Source organism: Nothobranchius furzeri, chromosome 11 (assembly GCF_043380555.1).
Source record: "Nothobranchius furzeri strain GRZ-AD chromosome 11, NfurGRZ-RIMD1, whole genome shotgun sequence".
NCBI classification, from domain to species: domain Eukaryota; kingdom Metazoa; phylum Chordata; class Actinopteri; order Cyprinodontiformes; family Nothobranchiidae; genus Nothobranchius; species Nothobranchius furzeri.
Genome location: NC_091751.1, coordinates 35,593,963 through 35,613,889, shown reverse-complemented (window position 1 = coordinate 35,613,889; position 19,927 = coordinate 35,593,963). Strand labels below are relative to the sequence as shown.

The window sequence follows — 19,927 nt, the reverse complement described above, 5'->3', positions numbered from 1 at the left end:
TGAGGCTCTGCTCTTTGGTATTCATCTCGTTCCTCTGTTCCCGTCACTATTTCTCTTTTTTCATACCACAGCTGAGGGTGAAAATGACAGCTCAGCTGGGCGCTGAGGGCTCTCAGACAGTAACGAACCAACTCAAACGGCTCCACGCAGAAGGTGGGAGCTTCAGCCTGAAAACACCTGCGCTGCTTTAAACCTGTGAAGGATTATTTAACACCAGTCCCTGAATCTGTTGCAGCACGTGGATGCTGCTGGTGATGCTCCTGTCACATCTTTTATTAAACCAAAGATCCTGCACCTGCAGTGGGATCCTGTTTTCATGCTTGTGGCTGCTGAACATCCTCTGATTGGTCGGTTTTATTCCAGGGAATCAAACATCCATCACTGATCTGACCTGAATGTTGGTCTTCCCTTAAATAAACCGTCTCCTCTTCTTTCCTCTTCACCGTTCGCCCAACAGGGAATTCCGTATTCTGGAGCTCACTCAGGAAAAAAATCACTTTCACAAGACTCTCAAGTCAATTTCTTACATTTTATTACTGTTGCACCATTTATACAAGTACATATAATTTTAAACGCATCAATCAATTTTCATTTCATTTTTTTGTTTGTCTGAGTGAGCGTGTGGAAATAGCAGAGGTGAAACATGGAATGGGAATATCAATCGTAGTTGACGGAGAAATTATTATTTTTTTCACTTGACCAAAGAAGACAGGACTACAGGTTCACCCAACCACGGACATGCAATTTACCGAGTCAAGAGAGGGAAAAAAACGGAATGGAGCGACACACACGCGTCCTCGTGTGTTTGTTTCTGCTACGAGTGCTGCAAAGCAACACGCTGCATGTCCGACGGATGGAAAGGAAAAGGTGGCAGATGGATGGCTGAGATGACTTACACATATACCTGCATTTATGCAAAGGTGGAATGAGGAACGTTTGGTGGTTTGCTGGTACGTTGTTGGAAGTGAAGAGATAGTTTCCTTTTGTGTTTGCTGCCCAGTTCCCTCCAGAACCAACAAGTTTCATGAGTTGGGTCATGAGCTAAAGAAGAAACGTTTGTGGAGCGAATGGATGACCTTCAACCTTTTCACAAACCTTCCTGGTTTCCCCTTTACATCGTTTTCTTCCACCAGTACATAGATGTGTGTGTGTGTGTGAATATATATGTAAAAAAACGACAGATGTCTAAGTCAGAGGCCTCTTTCAACCCATGATCACATGATGGTCTGTTGTTGCTATGGAGACAAGGCAGATTTAACCTCTTGCTCCTGTAGGTTTTGGTTGTTTTCAGTTTGGACTGCACAGGGACATGCAGTCCAACAACCGTGGACCAAATAGCATCAAAACGCCACCCTGAGGTGTTTCTAAAAACAGGAAGTACCGCCTCAGAGCTGCTACCTGTTATTTTTAACACTTCTTCTAGGGGAAGTTTAAAGTTGTTGAGTTTTAATTAAGGCAACTAAAACACAAAACTGTTTGAACCCAATCGTTGGCCGTAGAAATGTATCTGAAGCGTCTTCCTGATGCAGCAAAGATCTCATTTAGGCATTTTTAAGCATCAAACGCTCTCCAATATTCTACTTCCTGTTTAATCTGGGTCGTCGGTCGGCTTTGTCTCCGTAAGACCAGAGAATCGCTTTCAGCTTCATAAGAACATTGTAAAGATCTTTTTCAGCAAGGCTTTGCGGATTTTTTTTAAAGTATTACAAATGTTAAAAAACCCACTTAGTGTAATTACAATATATCTAAGGGTTTCTGTACAAAATGCATACGTTTGTTAGAAAAAATCCAACATTTGGTTCACTGCAAAGCTGGCCTTTTGGTCAACCTTTAAAATGTCATAAAGCCGCAGCACTCTTCCTGGTTCTTACTTTTAACTTTCTGCTAAAGTGTTTTTAGAGATGAATGTGGGTCCACAAAACCCAATACCAAAGGAAACTTGGCCCGATACATCCGGACTTCCTGGAAAAACCAGCAGAAATCTGGAAGTACCAGGCCAAAGCCAACAAAGGGGACAGGTCTAAGTTTAGCTGGTGAGGTGGTTTCTAACCCTCCTTCCCCCGATCCTTCTCTCAGGTCGGTACCCAAAGGGCAGCGGATGCAGGTGAGTAGAAAGCAGGCCTTCTGTGGGCGAAACCTCTGGATGAGATGATGGAGATGATCAACACAAATCTGTATCAAAGTTCAAAGACTACAGCAGAAAAAATAGAGTAAAACATAACAATAATATCAGTAATCATCGTTTGGGAATCATCTCCAGGTGGTTTTCTCCAGTTCAGCTCGATCAACAAACCATCGTTACAACTATTATCATCGTTATTACTGTTATTATTATTATTATCGTTGTGATGTGGGCGGGCCAGTAAATTTCATTTCCCCCCTTTTTTAAATCTTCACTGTGGAGTTAGGTAATTTGTTTCTTCATTTCCGAAAAAGATGCTGTCCATTAATCTTGAACTGCTACGGTTTGATCCTTGCTTGGTGCCTCTGTGGCGTTCACCTCCTTGGCGGGAGGTTCAGCGGCTGGTGTAGAACTAGGTGCGACGGCCTCCTTGGGCGGTGCTGGAGCTGCCTCTGTTGGCTTAGGGTCGGGGGAGGCAGCTGCCTCGGCTTTGGCTGCTGGTGCTGCGGGGGCCTCAGTCTTTTTGGCGTCGGCCTCACCTTTGCTCTCTGCTGCCGGGGCGGCTGCCGCGGTCTTTGCCTCCGGCTCCTTGGCAGGGGGAGCTGAATCTTTGGCCGGGGCAGCTGGTTTCTCCTCAGCCTTGCCAGCTTCTGCGCTTTTGGGTGCCTCGGCGTTAGCGGCGGGTTTTTCGGACTCCGTTTTGGCGGGAGCTGCGTTCTTCTCCTCCTCTTTTGGTGCTGCAGCGTCTGCGGCCGGCGCGTCTTTGGCAGCCGTGTCGTTTGCTACCTCATTAGCATCGGTGGCTGCCGGGGCCTCATCCTTCTTGTCTTTCGGTGCTTCGCCTTCCTCTGCAGAGGCTCCCTCCGCTTTGGCATCCTTGTCTTTGGACTTGTCGTCGTTCACGCTGTATCCCTTCTTCTTTTTGCTAAGCTTGCCTCCCATTTTAGATCTCTGGCCTCTGAAACAAAGCAGGGAAAGAAGAGAACGTTCAGATATGTAGATTATTATTTAGTTCCTTCTCTCAGGACCACAATTGTTTCTGTTCTAAATTCAATAATAGAAGAACTCCCATTTACATTTTCTCAGGTCATCTGTCTGATACTTAAACCTGCTAATCTGAAACATTTCAGTGACATAAACAAAACAAGAATCAGGTGAGGAGGCAGCACTGCTTGTGTTCACGATTTCCAAATCTACTGGAAACATCCGTTTGGTGTGGGAGTGGGGTTATGTTGAATATTTTGGCCGTAGAAACTAAAACCAGGAGCAGTAAAAGACTGAGAGTCTGCTGATGTTCTTAAAAACATTTAGTCAAACGTTCTGGGAACGCTGATGGAGAAATGTTTGAGGGAATGTTGGCCAGAGGGAAACGCACTGCTTTACCTCCAGACAGCATAGTCTGAGTTAGAAACGCATCCAAACACAGAGAAAGAAAAGCTTCAGCCAAGCTCAAGATCCCCCAAAGATCACGATTTCTTTGATGCGGTTACGTTTCAGCTCTCAGAGCTAAAGGACGACACGATGGAGAGGAAGTGAGAGAGACACACGTCGAGAAAAACAGTCACACACACACACACACACACACCTGCAGATTCCTGGCTCGCTCCAGCAGCTGAAGGCTTTTTCAGATAATCACCATCTGTCTGCTTCACAGGGAAGAAAGTCTTCAGCTAATCAGGCAGAACTGAAGCAAAAGGCTTTGTTTGTTCTGACTCTGATCGCTGATACCTAAAAAATACCCAACAAAGCTCGTCCTAAAGCCCATTTCTAGCTGGGAGAGACTGGGCGACTCTTTATAATGTCCTCGCGAGTCTGGATCTTTCATGTAGTAGTCTCAGTGGTCTGGAGACCATCTGGAACTACCCTGTTTGGGTTGTTAGTGTCAGTGATCGCAGAAATATGAGAAAACCTCAGGAGGAGTTGTTGGCAAAAGTATGGTGTCCATATCAGGACATCCTGAGATGTCAGTTTTAATGGAATTGTATGTATTTGTTTAGCCTTTTTGCATTTCCAGCTCTGTGTTGACAGTTTTGTTCCTGTGAGAAACGAACCTGTAAACCCTTATTTATCAGATCTGAAACTATCAAGTCATTTATCCTGCTGGCACCACGTGTGCTGATAGATTTAGATCTATTCTATGAATGAGAAACACAAACTGAGACATGAACATTTTTTTCATGTTTCTAACAAAACTTCTGGAAAATCCTCATGTTTATTCTAGAACATCCCTGCCAGGATGATGATGGACCTCCATCCTAGTCCTGTGTTGGAACGGCTGCACTAACTCGTGGCGATTGGTAGATAAACCTCTTCCTGATGGACCGAGTCCACCGGGCTGTGTGTTAAATGTGTGAAACAAACCTGAGCACCCTGTGAATGGATCAGAGCCGGCGGTAAATCCACTCAAAATGCTAATCACCTTGTCGCCACTGACTGAATTACTCCACTATTCATGCAAAACTCCTCTGACAGTCCAGCAGCCGGTGTCTGCCAGGGCCGCCGGTCCTGCCGCAGCTTTATACCAGCCACAATGGAGCTCTATCTGCCTCCCAGCCTGTGCTGCTGGGACAATGGCTCACAATCATCCAGCCAACAAACGGCACACTTTCCCACTGCTGGGCGTGTGGTTTTAGTGTCTGAAGAGCTGCAGCAGGGCTGAGACAACCTGCAGGAATGGCCCTGCTCCGCACAAAGACCCTCTGTAACCTGCAAGCTGCAGGAAGAGGAAGTGATGCAGCACGGATGAACTCCTGGCATCCGAATCAGAGGCTTTTAAAACTCTAAAAGGCCAAAACCGCCGCCTTAACAGATGTATTCTCCTACTCAGTTAAACCTTTTCTCATGACTCGTTAACTTCATCTGCTGGGATCACCGTCAGACTGACCAAACCAATGATTCCTGCACAAATGCATCCTAGATTCTGCATTTTCTACTTCAGTCAAACTAAACAAACAAAAACCATGTTTTCTCTGAGCTGTCTGTGTAAGTCAGCAGACCTTTGACCCTGTTCAGCCTTGGATGGAGGTATTCGGGACTAGTCCCGTAAGAACACTTTGTTTTTCTGACCTTTTATTTGAAAACTCCTCTTTCTCAGACCTGCTGAGCTGCTCGCTCCCGGTTTTTCCTCCATATTCAGCAGATGCTGCTAAAACCACACAACCAACCAATCCCTCAACCTCCTAAGCTGCTGACTTCACCAAACACACGATTGATCACAGCGACTTCGGCGTTCACTAAGAAGCTGTTTGTGCGACATCATTAATCCACCATTGGGCCCGTGTCCTGCCGTTGGACAGAGAATTTAGACGAGCAGAAGCCCCTGAAGGAGCAGATGGCTCCGTTCTCCAACTCTCACCGTCTCGGGTGAGTCATCTGTCACCGCCCCCACACCGACGCCAACGCTCTGCTTCCACTCGTCTTCTACTTTGGTGTCAGCAGTGATCAATCCAACTTCTGCTCCTCCTTAATGTCTTTGTTCTTTACCTCCTCCCTCACCATCGAGTTGTGCTAATCGTTTCCTCCTGGTGGCGTAGCAGCGACTCTGCTCCAGCAGATGGAGGGTACTGGAAGATCCTGGACTCTGGGCAGCGGTCCACTCGCCCCACCTGGCAGGTTCTGTGTGACTACCGTCCCAGATGACACCCTAAAGGTTAAGGCTGTCACTTTTCTCTCCTCCTCGCCCTCTCACGCTGCTGCGATGTCTGCTGGGAAATCCAGGTGAATGCACCACGCAGGCTGTGTGGTTTTCAGAGACTTTTTGTTCTTGATCCATTTTCATTCATTGTATTCTTCCGGCTTTTGGAGAGTACAGACGCTTTTTTTCCTCCTCTCCTCCCTATCTTATCCCAAGACTCTTTTTCTCTGGGTGTACGGCTGCTTCTGCATTTTTTCTGGAAACTGGAAACCCCCCTCAGAAGAAATGTGGAATGCTGCCGTCGCTATGGCAACTCTGTCTCCCTATCCCAGCCTGGGCGGGACTGCGGGCTGTGAAGGCCGCCAAATCATTCCAGGAGTCACTGTGCCCTCCAAACCCCAACGACCTCCCTCCCCTGTCCAGACTGAGGTGACATGCGCTGATAATCGTGGCTGCAGCCACTGACGTGTGGAGAGTCCCAACCCTACCTCCCCACCTAGTGGACACTTATGTTGTGTAATGTCTGAAGTCTGTTGCATTTCTGTCTGAGGTGTTTTTTGCATAGCAAAGCTGCCCTCCCTGTGGAGGGTAACTCTGAAGTGCCTTTTATTTCCCTCCACCTAACCCAATCCTCATGTAAACCCTCTGATCTCTAATAAGGTAGTGCGACTCAGGGTTGCGAATGACCACAGTCAACAATTCTTGTCATGTGTCTTTGTCTATGTATGTATGTCTGATCTCTGAATTGTGTGTACTGAAACTCTAATTTCCCTCTGGGATTAATAAAGCATCTTTGAATTGAATTGAATTGAATTCTCTAGCGATGAAAATGAGCTAGAGAACGTTACTAAACCTCCTCAGATGCTGCGTTCTCAGAACCGCTCATGGTGGCATCAACCTGTCCTGAAACCGACCTCAGGAAACTCTCCTTAGGAGATCACTTGTGATTTTAGCTATGAATCAGAAACGGCCTCCTACGAGGGGCTGAGACCGCCTCCCCAAAAGGGAGCTGTAAATAAACCAACAAAGGAGCTGGGATCAGGCTAATGGTTTCCGCTGAGCTGTGACACAGATAGGATGCTATTGTGAATCCAGCCTGAGGCTCGAAGCCAGACTTGTGTCACACTGACCTCCATTTATGAAAATACTCCAGCTCATCGGGCTGGATGAATACTCGACCACGCCTAAGCTCCTGCAGCGTCTGAAAGCCGCTAAAATACATTTGCTAAAGAATTCAGTTTTCAATGATTTTGCAAAAGTTAGATTTTATTCTTATTTATCCTTCCTGGACGTCCTTCGCTCAGAGGAAAGTTTAAAGTTCATGAGACGTTATTTTAGAAACCTTAAAGCTGCAAAAGTGAATCTACAGAACCAGCTAACGCTCTCAGCCCCTCCCACTGGGGGTTCGGCGAGACCGCTAGCCGGTTTCGACCTTTAAAGGTGAGAGAACCACTTCATTCGTTGTTTTCACATTTATAGCTATACTATGTTTGAACGTTGTTAAGACATTTTAAGTTAGCAGACCAGCCAACCTGTACGTGTTTTGCGTAGCCAGTACGCAATTTGGTATCTATTTATGCTGGTACAACTCACCCCTCTAAACTACGCAAAAAGCTGCAGATACGTGAGTTGAGTTCTGTAGCAAATAATTACGTGTTGTACTCATGTCCGACAACACGACTCGGCGGCGTGATGAAGAAGTTTAAGTCAATCATCGTAGAAAAGCTGAGAAAAACTATCCTGCCTAAACTATAGCGTAACACCCCCGCCCCCCTTCTCCCTGCTTCGTCCTGCCCACTGCTCTTCTCTCCCTCCGGTTCGCCACTCGCTGCTGTTCTGGTAAGGTAAACTGTGTGTGTGTGTGTGTGTGTGTGTGTGTGTGTGTGTGTGTGTGTGTGCGTGCGTGCGTGCGTGTCTGTGTCAGTGGGCCGGACCGGCCATCTTTTGGTGAATGCGAACGCGTAACGTTACTTTCATTGTTGAATATTCAAGCCGAAATCTGAGTGGAAAAAGTAAAAAATCTGCGAGGCAGCTGTGTGTGTGTGTGTGTGTGTGTGTGTGTGTGTGTTTGTGTGTGTGTGTGTGTGTGTGTGTGTGTGTGTGTGTGTGTGTGTGTGTGTGTGTGTGTGTGTGTGTGTGTGTGTGTGTGTGTGTGTGTGTGTGTGTGTGTGTGTGTGTGTGTGTGTGTGTGTGTGTGTGAAATTTTCCAAGACGGGTCTGGTCGGAACCGCGGCTTCTTCTACCAGCTCGTTTTCCAGAGAGGGTCCGCTGGGCCTCGGCATTCCTGATCTACAGAGGACTTCCACAAGGCAGGTAGACCCGACGTGATGGTGTCTCTTGCGGTTCTGAAACTAACCCAAGCTTATTTCAAAACAACATCTTCAGTTCCCGTCAGAACTAATCGCTTCTTCGGATTTGCTGGTTCTGATTACATCACACGTCATTCATTCACCGTCTCATCCATTTTTAGTCACACGATACACTTAGTTCTTAAATAAGTCTAGTTTAATTGTTAGTAATAAAATTCTTAACTTTTAAACTTGACTCTCTATTCTGTTGTCTCTGAGTGAATACATAACGGTTACATAATCTCTGCATTAAAAAGATCCAATCTTCTGGTTTAAATAACCCCCGATCCGTGAGGCGGATTTTATATTTACTATGGAATACCACGCCTTATGGCTCATTAAATAAAATGTAAGAACCTCTCATTTTCCTTACAAAATTTTGACATGGTTGGCAGGTCTGAGCTAGCTTGTTTTGCAGACTTGCAGCTGTAGCTTCAGCGCTGCTGACAGTTTCTTATTTCCCGTCATAAATCAAACCGTAGCTCTACGCGACTCCAAATGACAGCTTACTGTTTAACCAACTTACTGTAAAGGCTTAATAAACCCGGAGAAGGTTTTGTGCAAACACACTTTACATTTACCGTAGTTTCCGGACTATAAGCCGTTACTTTTTTCCCACGCTTTGAACCATGCGGCTTATAATGAGGTGCGGCTTTACTGAAGATTTTCCTTCACCTGCAGGGGGCGCTTTAGCAGAAAGTGAAACAGGTGGAAGTCAAAATTGGAAATCGAAGAAAGTGCTCATTTTAATTTAGCATATACAAGCAGCCGGCACGATGACAATTTTTTTTCGAATCCATCCCCCCTCATCATGGTAACTACACGTATGAGTTCATATGATGCCGCGTTTAAGGTGAAGGCCATTGATCTGGCAGTAAAGGAGGGAAACAGACCTCAGAAGGGTCCGTTTACTGGTCTCTGTTGTAATAAACAACCAAACACTGGTTTCCAAGGGTCTGAGGCCCATGTGCACGTCTTTAAGAAGCTAGCAATTGGCCGTCTGAACTCTCTAAATGATGTCATCATGACCCATATGTAACAGATACTGTAGGGGAGACAAAAGAACCATTCTAAATGTTTGATTATCATGAATCCTTCCACCTTTATCTTTCAGTGTGGACAACACACGGCTGTCATCTCCAGCTCCGACTGGGCTGTCTGTGAGTGCTTTGGGTCGAACTCACAACGCCATCCGCCACTCGTTGAGGAAGGTAAGAACAACACGTCTATGACACTATCGGCTTTTTCCTTAAGAAGTGTCTGAAACCTCTCTAAACACTGTCGGGTTTATTACAAACACTAAATATCAGAAAGCTGCTCCAGCGAGAGCCACACTGGTTAGCTTGGGAGGGTCCAAAATCCAACGTTTACTCAAATGCTGTTGGGATTTTGAGTTTATTACAAGTGAATCCGTCACTTTTGTCACTAATAAACATAAAAGTTAGAAAATATCAAATGTTTCAACTAAACAAACAAAACTGAACCAAAATAATCGTACGGCAGATAAAAGTTCTACCTTATTTTATTTTCCACTTCTGTGTATTTAAAAACTGAAAAGAATTACATTTGGGACGTGGTTTTGTTTAGTCAGCAGAAAGGCCGAGAGGGCAGGAAGCTGGTTGGCCGATGTGACTCAGTCCTGCTTTACCCACAAACCCTCAGACCTGATCCAGGATGGATCGGAGCTGCATTTTCCTACTGAACGAGTTGGTCAGAGGAGGAGGAGCCAACAGTGTGACATGTTCCTGAACATCCAGCGGAGTGATTCATGTGTTCACATGGAGAACTGTGTGTACTCTCCTCGCTCATGAATAAATGCAACACAGCAACACGAGGCTCAGGCCCTTCCTCCTGCTGTCATCCAGCTGGCAGATTTAAGATGAGTCTATTTCAGCGAACCGCAGCGGAAGGGCGGGAAAACTGGAGCAGAAAATCTGGCCCAATCACACACACACACACACACACACACACACACACACCCACGCACACGCGCACACACACACACACACACACACACACACACGCACGCACACGCACACACACACACACATACACACACACACACACAAACACACGCACGCACGCACGCACACACACACACACACACACACACACACACACACACACACACCTAAAATAAGTACATTCAGACATAAAAGACTGTGTCCAGGCTCCTAGTCAGGAGAGGCCGGTTTGGAGTCTAGACGAAGGTTATGAGAAACGATTGAAGAAATACTCTTCCCTCTGAGGTTCATGCTCTTATTTCAGCCGAAGGAGACGGATTTGCAAGTTTTAACTGAAAACGTCGTAAAAAGCATGAAGGACCATCTGGTGATCACTGCTGGTCCCCTGAGTCTGAGCTAGCAGCAGGACCAGTGGTGCGTCTTTTTCTGTCCAACAGGACACGCCTCAGTCCGGAGATGCTTCAGTCGTCAGAATCAGGATGTAAGAAGGTGTTGCACGACGAATTTTAAAGCATGTTAATGACTACATTCACACACACGCACACACACACACACAAGCTACATGTTGTAAACAAGGAGACGTTGTAGCATGCTTCTCCCCTGCATCATCCCAGCTGATCCATAACCATGCACGTCTGCATGTGCATGAGTTACGAGGGCCTGATGCATGTAAGAAACGTCTACAGCCGAACTTCAACACACACACACACACACACACACACACACACACACACACACGTGTGTGAGGCTGCAGTCAGGCCTAACAGCTAAATGCTGACGACAATAAAAAACTAGAACATCTGTGAATGAATAAGAAAAGCTTCCAGAAATTACTTTAGGGCAGATCATCTCAGCAGCTACAAGATGGCCACATTCTAATTTTTAAACTGTAAAAAGAAATGTAAGGAGCACCAAGCGGTGTTAAAGCGGCTGCCAGTTTCTCATTAGGGTTACCATGGTAACCACTCACACGTGATACAGACAAGGAGTCGTGTTGTCAGGAGAAAGAATTGTCTCTGATATAACGGAGCTCTGTGTGATTTATCAGGGTCCACACGTCCTGCTGCAGCAGGGATGGAGACAAAGATGTCCGCATGTGGATGTAGAACGTGTTCAAGTGGTGAGATTCTTAGTGACATCTTCACACGCATCAAAGTTTCATAATAAATTCTCCCAAAGTCATCAAACTTAAACCACTGAAGGAACATAAATGAGGTCAAATCACCAATTTAGTCACATGACATCCAACTTCCTGTAAAGTCTACCTGAGCTCCCAAAGGGGCGGGGCTTTCCCTCAGAGCCCATGGTTATCTGTGGTGATGATAATTTTCAGATTGTTTGATCTCATGTGAGCCAACAGGAGCTCCATGTCTGTTGAGTTCTTATGGAGAAGAGGATTTAAGCTATCGACCCCTTTCGCCAGAGCTCCAATAAAATAGACACAATCATGACAGAAGAGAGGCGATTAACGTTCCTAATTACAGAATCAACACACTTAGTCACTAATATTCACATTAAACCTCACAGAACAGTTAAAATATACAAGTTAAACATCATTTAAGCCCAAGTTTAAACATGTTTGTGTGAATTAAACCACAAAAAAAGCCTAAAACCTGTCTGGAAGTAGTTAAAACGCACACATCCGCTTGTGGGTGTTTGGACGATCGATTCCCAGATTGACAGCGCTGGAGAAAACTCCGGGACTGGAAATGGGAATTGATCGGCAGCTACAGAGGAGCAGTGTGCTCAGCTGCTGCTTAGAAGTCCGAGAGCGACCTCAGCAGAGATGAAAGCCACCGCGGCGCTTTCACAAGCCTTCCACTCAGACTCTGCAAACACGAATCTTTCCCTAGGCTGTGTTGTCCGGAGCAACAGCAGAACCCAGACGGAGAAGTCAAACGGATCAGACCCATCCTTGTGATACTCACATGACCTCTATGTTTCTGTTATTTTCCGAAGTTTTACTGTGCAGCAGATCAGCCACTGGTCAGATACTTTACAAAACTACAAAAATGGCCCCATTCTGGTGGTTTCTACATGACTCGCCCACCCCCTGTCCTGCTAGAGCTACTGTAAAGTCAAAGGGAAGCTGTGAGCCCCGTGACCTCTGACCTTTACTGTGTCGTTTGACTAACTGTTCTCAGGAACTTTTTTTTTTCTTTTTGCTGGCCTGAGAACCGAGTCAGAAATGTTTGAGGTTAGGAGGAAGGTCCTCGAAGGGAGATGATCAGAGCTGTGTTTTTAGTTTTTGTCATGTCCCCTCAATCCATCCCTGTCCTGTCTTCCACATGCCCTCTACCATGTCTCCCCAGTATTAATTTGAGTCCTCCTCCTCATATGTCCATCACCCTTGACCCCTCTGTTTTCTTAGATGTGTTTTCTGTCCCCAGCCACGGTTACTTTTAGCCGCTCTTTGGTCCTTCGTTGTTTTTTCCCTTTTTATAAGGCTTCTGATTTGGTTCGTGTTTTTTCTATTGTAAGTCTTTGTTTAGTTGATGCCCCAGCTTTCTAATTCAGCTGTAGTTATGGTTTTATTTAGCGTGTTGGGTTCCTGTAGCCCAGTTCCTCATGCTGGCTCCCGGTAATGTTCCTGTGCTCCTGAAGAACTTTACTGTTGAATCTTACCTGCTGCTCCTGGATCTTCTCTCCACCTCATTCACTGCATTTGGGTCCTACCTAAACCATCAAACCAAGACAGTTCCTCTCATCAGTCTACAGGCACGGGGGCGGAGCTAAATCCTGTTCTGTTTTGGTTTACTTTTATCATCTTTATTTCTGAGGTGCGACGCTTTAAAAGCTGATTAATAAACTCTCGCCGCTCCAGTTCCATAAGACAACCTGCTATATAAACGATCCTGCAGGTTTTCACTATCGCTTAGATCATGAATAACTGGCCTCCCGATGTCAGAGCACCCCCTTCTGTTGGGGTTTTTGTGTTTAACTGAAGCAGGTCAGAACCGAGCCGCATCACCAAAACTCTCACCTTCGTCATCACAACGGAAATGTGACATGATGTTCTTGTGTAAACGGCTGGTTTGAGTCTGGACGAGGAGCTAGCCACCGTGCTTCTGTTTGTGTTTACGTCTCATTACGTCCATGACCCCCCCACCCCCACCCCCCCACCCCACCCCCACCCTCGTGTGGCTCCATCCTGAGTTACCGTGAATCATAGCGACGCCTCTGGCCTCGTTTCTCCTGTAAAATGTTAAAAAGTTTCTGCCCGACCCGTCCGGGTTCGAAGATTGAACAGGAGCTTCCAGAGAAATCCCACAACCTCATCGGCCAGTCAACACAGAGAGATCTCATTCGTCCTTTAACTTCCACTCCAGGAAATGATTAAATCCATACTAATATATCATCTTTATCTCGTCATCCAAACATCTCCATGTTCTTTGGTATCTTTATAGTTTTTCCAGTTAGGGTCAGGCCAGGATGTGGCTGAGTTTTCTCCTGAAGGGTTCTTCCACGACTACAAACACGATTAGTCACCTAAAGTCGTCGTTCCCATCGCTCCGATGGAAAATGGAAACCTGCTGGTGAACAACGAATGCAGCAGCTGCTGGACTGAAGACATCCGTCTCCGTCCACCGACGCCTTTTGCAGAGACGGTCGATCCCATCAGTCCCACGGGTGATGTGCCTGACTGGAATTGTCAGATGTGTTTGCCGTCTCGGCCTCTCGCTGTTTTCCCCAACCGATAAGAGACGGGAGGCAGCGAGGACAGAGAACCTCAAGGCCTGTTTGGTATTTCCATGGTCTCCAACCTGCTGCTGCTGCTGGAATCAGACCCAGAAGCAGACAGCTGCATCTGGGCAGAACGCCTCCGAGAAGCTCCGCCTCATTTAGTCTCTAAAGCACCCAATCATTCCTGAATTAATACCAACAACTGTCCTTCCTGTTTGGAGTCCCTAACAAGTGAATTTACTGGCATTATCCTTGTGGGATCAGACCCTGTGGGGACGGCGCTCCGCTCTGTTTCCCGCTGAGGAACATGAACTCCCTCACCCGGCAGCTCCTGGGAAAATAATCGAAGGGGCTTGTCACAGCCACTTAGTGAGACTGACTCTAATGTAGCTGAAGACCAGGAGGTCTTTTCCACATGAAAGACACATTTAGTGAAGAGTTGTCGGTTAAATTCTTGTTTCTGGTCTCCTTTTATTTATGTTTCTCTTCAAAACTAAAGCTAATAATCTGAGATCATGTTTGTAAAACACTTCATGAGAGCTGGTCTTATTTAGGAGTCGATCAAATAAAAAAATCATGAAGAACTGGATTTAAAAGCTCCTGGGGCGGGGGGAGTAACTTTGTTCTTCAGTCATTAAGGCCTCCAGATCCCTCATAGAGAACACGTATCCGTCCCCTCCGTCTCACCTGTCCCCCCTGTCTCACCTGTCCCCTCTGTCTCACCTGTCCCCTCTGTCTCACATGTCCCCCCTGTCTCACCTGTCCCCTCTGTCTCACCTGTCCCCTCTGTCTCACCTGTCCCCACCGTCTCACCTGTCCCCTTCATCTCACCTGTCCCCTCTGTCTCACCTGTCCCCTCTGTCTCACCTGTCCCCTACGTCTCACCTGTCCCCTCTGTCTCACCTGTCCCCACTGTCTCACCTGTCCCCTTCATCTCACCTGTCCCCTCCGTCTCACCTGTCCCCACTGTCTCACCTGTCCCCTTCATCTCACCTGTCCCCTCTGTCTCACCTGTCCCCTTCATCTCACCTGTCCCCTCCGTCTCACCTGTCCCCTCCGTCTCACCTGTCCTCTCCGTCTCACCTGTCCCCTCTGTCTCACCTGTCCCCTTCATCTCACCTGTCCCCTCCGTCTCACCTGTCCCCTCCGTCTCACCTGTCCCCTCCGTCTCACCTGACCCCTCCGTCTCACCTGTCCCCTCCATCTCACCTGTCCCCACTGTCTCACCTGTCCCCTTCATCTCACCTGTCCCCTCTGTCTCACCTGTCCCCTTCATCTCACCTGTCCCCTCCGTCTCACCTGTCCCCTCCGTCTCACCTGTCCCCTCTGTCTCACCTGTCCCCTCCGTCTCACCTGTCCCCACCGTCTCACCTGTCCCCTCCGTCTCACCTGTCCCCTCCGTCTCACCTGTCCCCTCCGTCTCACCTGTCCCCTCCGTCTCACCTGTCCCCTCTGTCTCACCTGTCCCCTCCGTCTCACCTGTCCCCACCGTCTCACCTGTCCCCTTCATCTCACCTGTCCCCTCTGTCTCACCTGTCCCCTTCATCTCACCTGTCCCCTCCGTCTCACCTGTCCCCTCCGTCTCACCTGTCCTCTCCGTCTCACCTGTCCCCTCTGTCTCACCTGTCCCCTTCATCTCACCTGTCCCCTCCGTCTCACCTGTCCCCTCCGTCTCACCTGTCCCCTCCGTCTCACCTGACCCCTCCGTCTCACCTGTCCCCTCCATCTCACCTGTCCCCACTGTCTCACCTGTCCCCTTCATCTCACCTGTCCCCTCTGTCTCACCTGTCCCCTTCATCTCACCTGTCCCCTCCGTCTCACCTGTCCCCTCCGTCTCACCTGTCCCCTCCGTCTCACCTGTCCCCTCTGTCTCACCTGTCCCCTCCGTCTCACCTGTCCCCACCGTCTCACCTGTCCCCTTCATCTCACCTGTCCCCTCCGTCTCACCTGTCCCCTCCGTCTCACCTGTCCCCTCCGTCTCACCTGACCCCTCCGTCTCACCTGTCCCCTCCATCTCACCTGTTCCCACTGTCTCACCTGTCCCCTCCATCTCACCTGTCCCCTCCATCTCACCTGTCCCCTCCGTCTCACCTGTGTTCACCTTTAGTCAGGGCAGATGAGCTCATTGCTGTTGGACTTCATGGATCCACGTTTGCGTGAATTCAGACGTTAGCTTTGTGACGGCGATGCTAAAGCGGATAAAGGGAGGAGCTCAGGTGGAGCTAAAACACGTCAGATTATTAGTTTTTGCCTTTCCAAGAGTTTTGTTTAATTACTGGAATATTAACTCACCTTTCACCTTTTGGTGGTGACGATAACCAGCTTCTGCTCGGTGACGTGTTTATGTAGTGAGGCCGCGTCTTAAACCTTCACCAGCAGGACTTCACTAAACCAGACCCAGGTCTATAACGTGCCTTTGTGCAGCTGCCTGAGGGAAGTGGGCTGTAAACACCAGAAGTGTCTGAGGAAAATATCCTTACAGCCGAGAATCAATTCATGTTTTCAAACTCTCAAACGTTTCTCTGGACTTTAATGATCCGGCGGCTAAAAAAGGTGTGGAGCTTTTATTATGGCTTCAGAAACACACGCATCGACTTCTGAGGTCCTGGTGAGTGGCAGCAGTTCGACCCGCTATCGACCTCCCAGCGCTCCACACATTCCTGATGAACGTGTGGAGCGGAGAGGCTTCACCCTCTGCAGGACGCACAGGGCCGTAAATAAAAGAATAAAGCTTCAGGTTTCCAGTCCTGAGAGCTTTTTCCTCGTCGGCAGCTTTTAGCTACTAATAATATTCTGTGTTTAGAAAATATATCAGCTATCTGCTCAGATTTGAGACAAAATACCAGAGAGCAGAAATGGCCGCGTTACTTTAGCCCCATAGTTTACCAAATCCCTTTATTTGTTTGTTGGTTGTTGGCTAAAAGTCGACGTTCTAACCTGTGATTTAGAAAGTGTAGATTTGTTTCCACGACCAGCATTTCTGGGATTAGAGCGGAAGTTTTATTATTATTGATCCTGGAAGTTTTTCTTTGGAGAACACAAACACCCTCCTGTGTGCTCAGCTAAGTCCGATAAGTGCAGCATAAAGAGCAGATAAGGGCTGCAGATGTAAATATGTAACTTATCCAAACAGAGCCAGTCCTTATCCACCAGATATGGAGGGAAAAACCCACAAATCCACATTTTATCCTATTTAAACCAGTTTTACAGTCACTTCTAAAAGCTAACAACAACAACAACTTCTCTGCAGTCTAAGTCAGTTTGGACCCTGGACCTCCGGTTAAGAAACTTGGTCTTGTTTTCATTTCCAAGTTTGAATAAGCCGTTGCTGGTTTCAATGGTTGAGTGTGGGTTTGGTGACGACGGCTGACCTCTGACCTCCACACGACTCCTCCCTCACTAGAGCACAAAGTTCTCCAACAGTCTGAAGGTTTTAGGAAGCGAAACAGGAAAAGTTAAGTTCTGACTTCTTCAGAGTCAAAGAAAAACAAATTTGTCTTCAGGATGTAGAAAAACTCACAACTTTAAACCAGTTGGTCATGTGTGTTTATTTAACTTAATAAGCAATTGCGGAAAGCCATTCTACCTTTTATTCCTGCCAATGAGAATATATGAGTAATTAAAACTGACGGCTGGTCTGAGCTCACTCCGGAGCAGCCGTGACGCCCGCTAGAGCTGCCAGAAGCGACACCGCGGAGTTCCGACTGATCCAGCGGACTCCACGGAGTCCCTAAAGGAGAACGTTTAAGTTCAGAGTAGTGGGACTTCCGGGTCTAACCAACCTCTCAGACCAGACAAAATCCAGATCCTAATAAATCTGATCAAAGATGAGGAAAGATATGAAGCTGAAGCTCTCAGGAAGTTCTGAGAAGACCTGTGAGCTGAAGCGGGACCTACCTGGACCCTGAAGGTCCGTCTGTTGTCTTTGTTCCCCCTGCAGACGCAGGAGAACTTTCTGTCACGTTTAGCCTCAACAGACCTGTTTTAACTCAGATTTTAGACGTTAAGCCTTTAAAGCCGGGTCGTTGGAGCACTAGTGGAGGACAAATAAAACCTGCTGATGACCCTGAGCCTCGGGCAGCTCTGAGTCATCACGTATTTATAACAAACATGTGCTGTAAAATCTGTTCAGCTAGATGCTATTGGGCCACGGGCGCCGCCAGACACACAAACATGCTCCATTACTCTCTCTCTGGTCTGGTTATGCTGCAGAAACCGAGCCCAGGTCCGGTCTAATCCCACCAACGCTCCCCGGCGAGGGGATTTTAGACACGCTGATTGTTATTCACCTCATGATCATAAGTTATGAACTCTTCCTGAAACAGACGAGATGTTTCCTTCTCCGTCAGGCTCGGACCATGGTTGGTGTTAACACTGGTGTCAGGCGGATGCGGTCATCCGCCTCTTCCTCTGACACAAACTGGAGTGTGTTCTCACCCCGGTGACGGGTTCAGGATTAGTTTAGGGAGGGATCCCTTCATCCTGAATCACTGGGAGGGTTTCATAGCAACGGAGCTTCCATGGCACATTGTTGTGGATTTTAACATACAAACATTTGTCCAACTTGTTCTGACTAGATCAGCGTTTGAATCTAATAAACACACAGAGATATCCGGTTTCGTCCGGCATGGCAGGTTTCCGGCTCCGGCAGAAGCGTCTCAGGGAAGATTCCTGATCGGAGGGGTGAGTGTTCTGTGACCGTGTTTGTCTTTAAAACAAGCCCGTTTGCAGATTTGCTGTAACAGCTTTAAAGCTCTTCCTGAACGTTGCTCGCTGCCTTTTGCAGCCGTTTTACAGTTTTTCTCAGTTGCTTTGGTGCATTTCTCACAACAGAATTAAACTTTGCACAACAGTTAGTTCAACCTCCACAACATGTAGTTGTTTTGGCACAACCTAGTGGTGGTTTCATGTTCGTTTGCCTTCAAATGCCTTTGGACATGAAGCAGTGAGTAAGTACAAATGTCTAAAGAATGGTCACTTTTGACTTGCTATTCATCACTATCGCCTTGCTTTTATCATGAATGTCACAATTATTTATGCTTGTGCCGGCTGAATAGTCATTGTCCTTACAACTAATAGTCTTCATTTCATTGCTTGTGCCATTGCACTCAAAACTGTTGAACATCTTGTCAAACAATTTGTGCACCCATTTTGAAAACCCTATTTTTAAGGAGTTTCCGTGAAAATCTCCATAAATCATTAATGAAAACTGGTGTGTGTCCTGGTGACAATCGGACAATGTATGTGGTGGGTTGGGACAATGTTAGCTTCCATCACTCTGCTGTAGTCCGGCAGTGGTTTGCAGCACACGACAGGATGCTTATGGAGTTTCTTCCTCCTTACACTCCATTCCTAAATCCAGTTGAGGAGTTTTTTTCTTCCTGGAGGTGGAAGGTATATGACAGGCATCCACATACCCACATGGCCCTGCTAGCAGCTATGGATGCAGCTTGTGGTGACATCACAGCAGAGTCCTGCAGAGGGTGGATTCGACACTCCAGAAGATACTTTCCCCGATGCATCGATGGAGCTGACATTCCCTGTGATGTTGATGAAAATATGTGGGCAGACAGGCGGGAGCGTCTAGATATCAATGATTGATATGCAGCCGTGTCTGTTCAGTTTTTTTGTTTCATAACTACTGCAGTAAGGTTTACTGTCTAAGTGAGTTTATGTTTGCTGTAAAATGTTTGTTTTACTGTATTTCCCCAGTTGCACAATGCTGTGAACAGTTTCAGTTAAATATTATCAAGAGTGCATATGAAGTGTCTTGATTTTCCTTTACAATTTATGGTTTTCAACATGCCATGCATGCTGTCCAGACTTGACATGTCATTGGGAAGCACCTACAAAGAAATCCATCACAATGAGAACATGTTCAAACCATTTGATTTTGTGGCCAGAGGTGCTGGTGTAATGACTTGTGATTGTGACAGCCCTGACACTTTGATATAAGTACTTGCTTTTGATGAAGATATTATCTGTTTTGATTAAGGGACTTGCTTTTGAAGCATTGACTACTTATTTTGAACAACTGACTTGCTTTTTGATGAAGTGACTCACTTTTGCACGTTATCCACCATGTTTTGCAGTTTGCACTAATTGTTTTGAGAAGAGCCTTAGTAGTGGTGCAGGGATCAATTCTGTTGTGAGAAATGCACCAAAGCAACTGAGA

General features: G+C 46.9%; 1 protein-coding gene across 2 annotated transcripts in view; it reads right to left on the bottom strand.

Moving 5' to 3' along the window:
• Positions 1-2,392: 2,392 nt before the first annotated feature.
• The window catches only part of basp1 (brain abundant, membrane attached signal protein 1), a 34,881-nt gene continuing 17,346 nt past the window's right edge, over positions 2,393-19,927 (bottom strand). The window contains exons 1-2 of one of the 2 annotated variants that reach the window (XM_054747272.2): positions 16,045-16,066; positions 2,393-3,080 (exon numbers count right to left, since the gene is read on the bottom strand). In XM_054747272.2, the coding sequence (XP_054603247.2) occupies positions 2,447-3,064 (618 nt within the window). In that variant the 5' untranslated portion in view covers positions 3,065-3,080; positions 16,045-16,066 and the 3' untranslated portion in view covers positions 2,393-2,446. Of the gene's footprint in view, positions 3,081-16,044; positions 16,067-19,927 lie in introns of those variants that run through there. The other variant, XM_015956535.3, reaches the window with a different exon arrangement.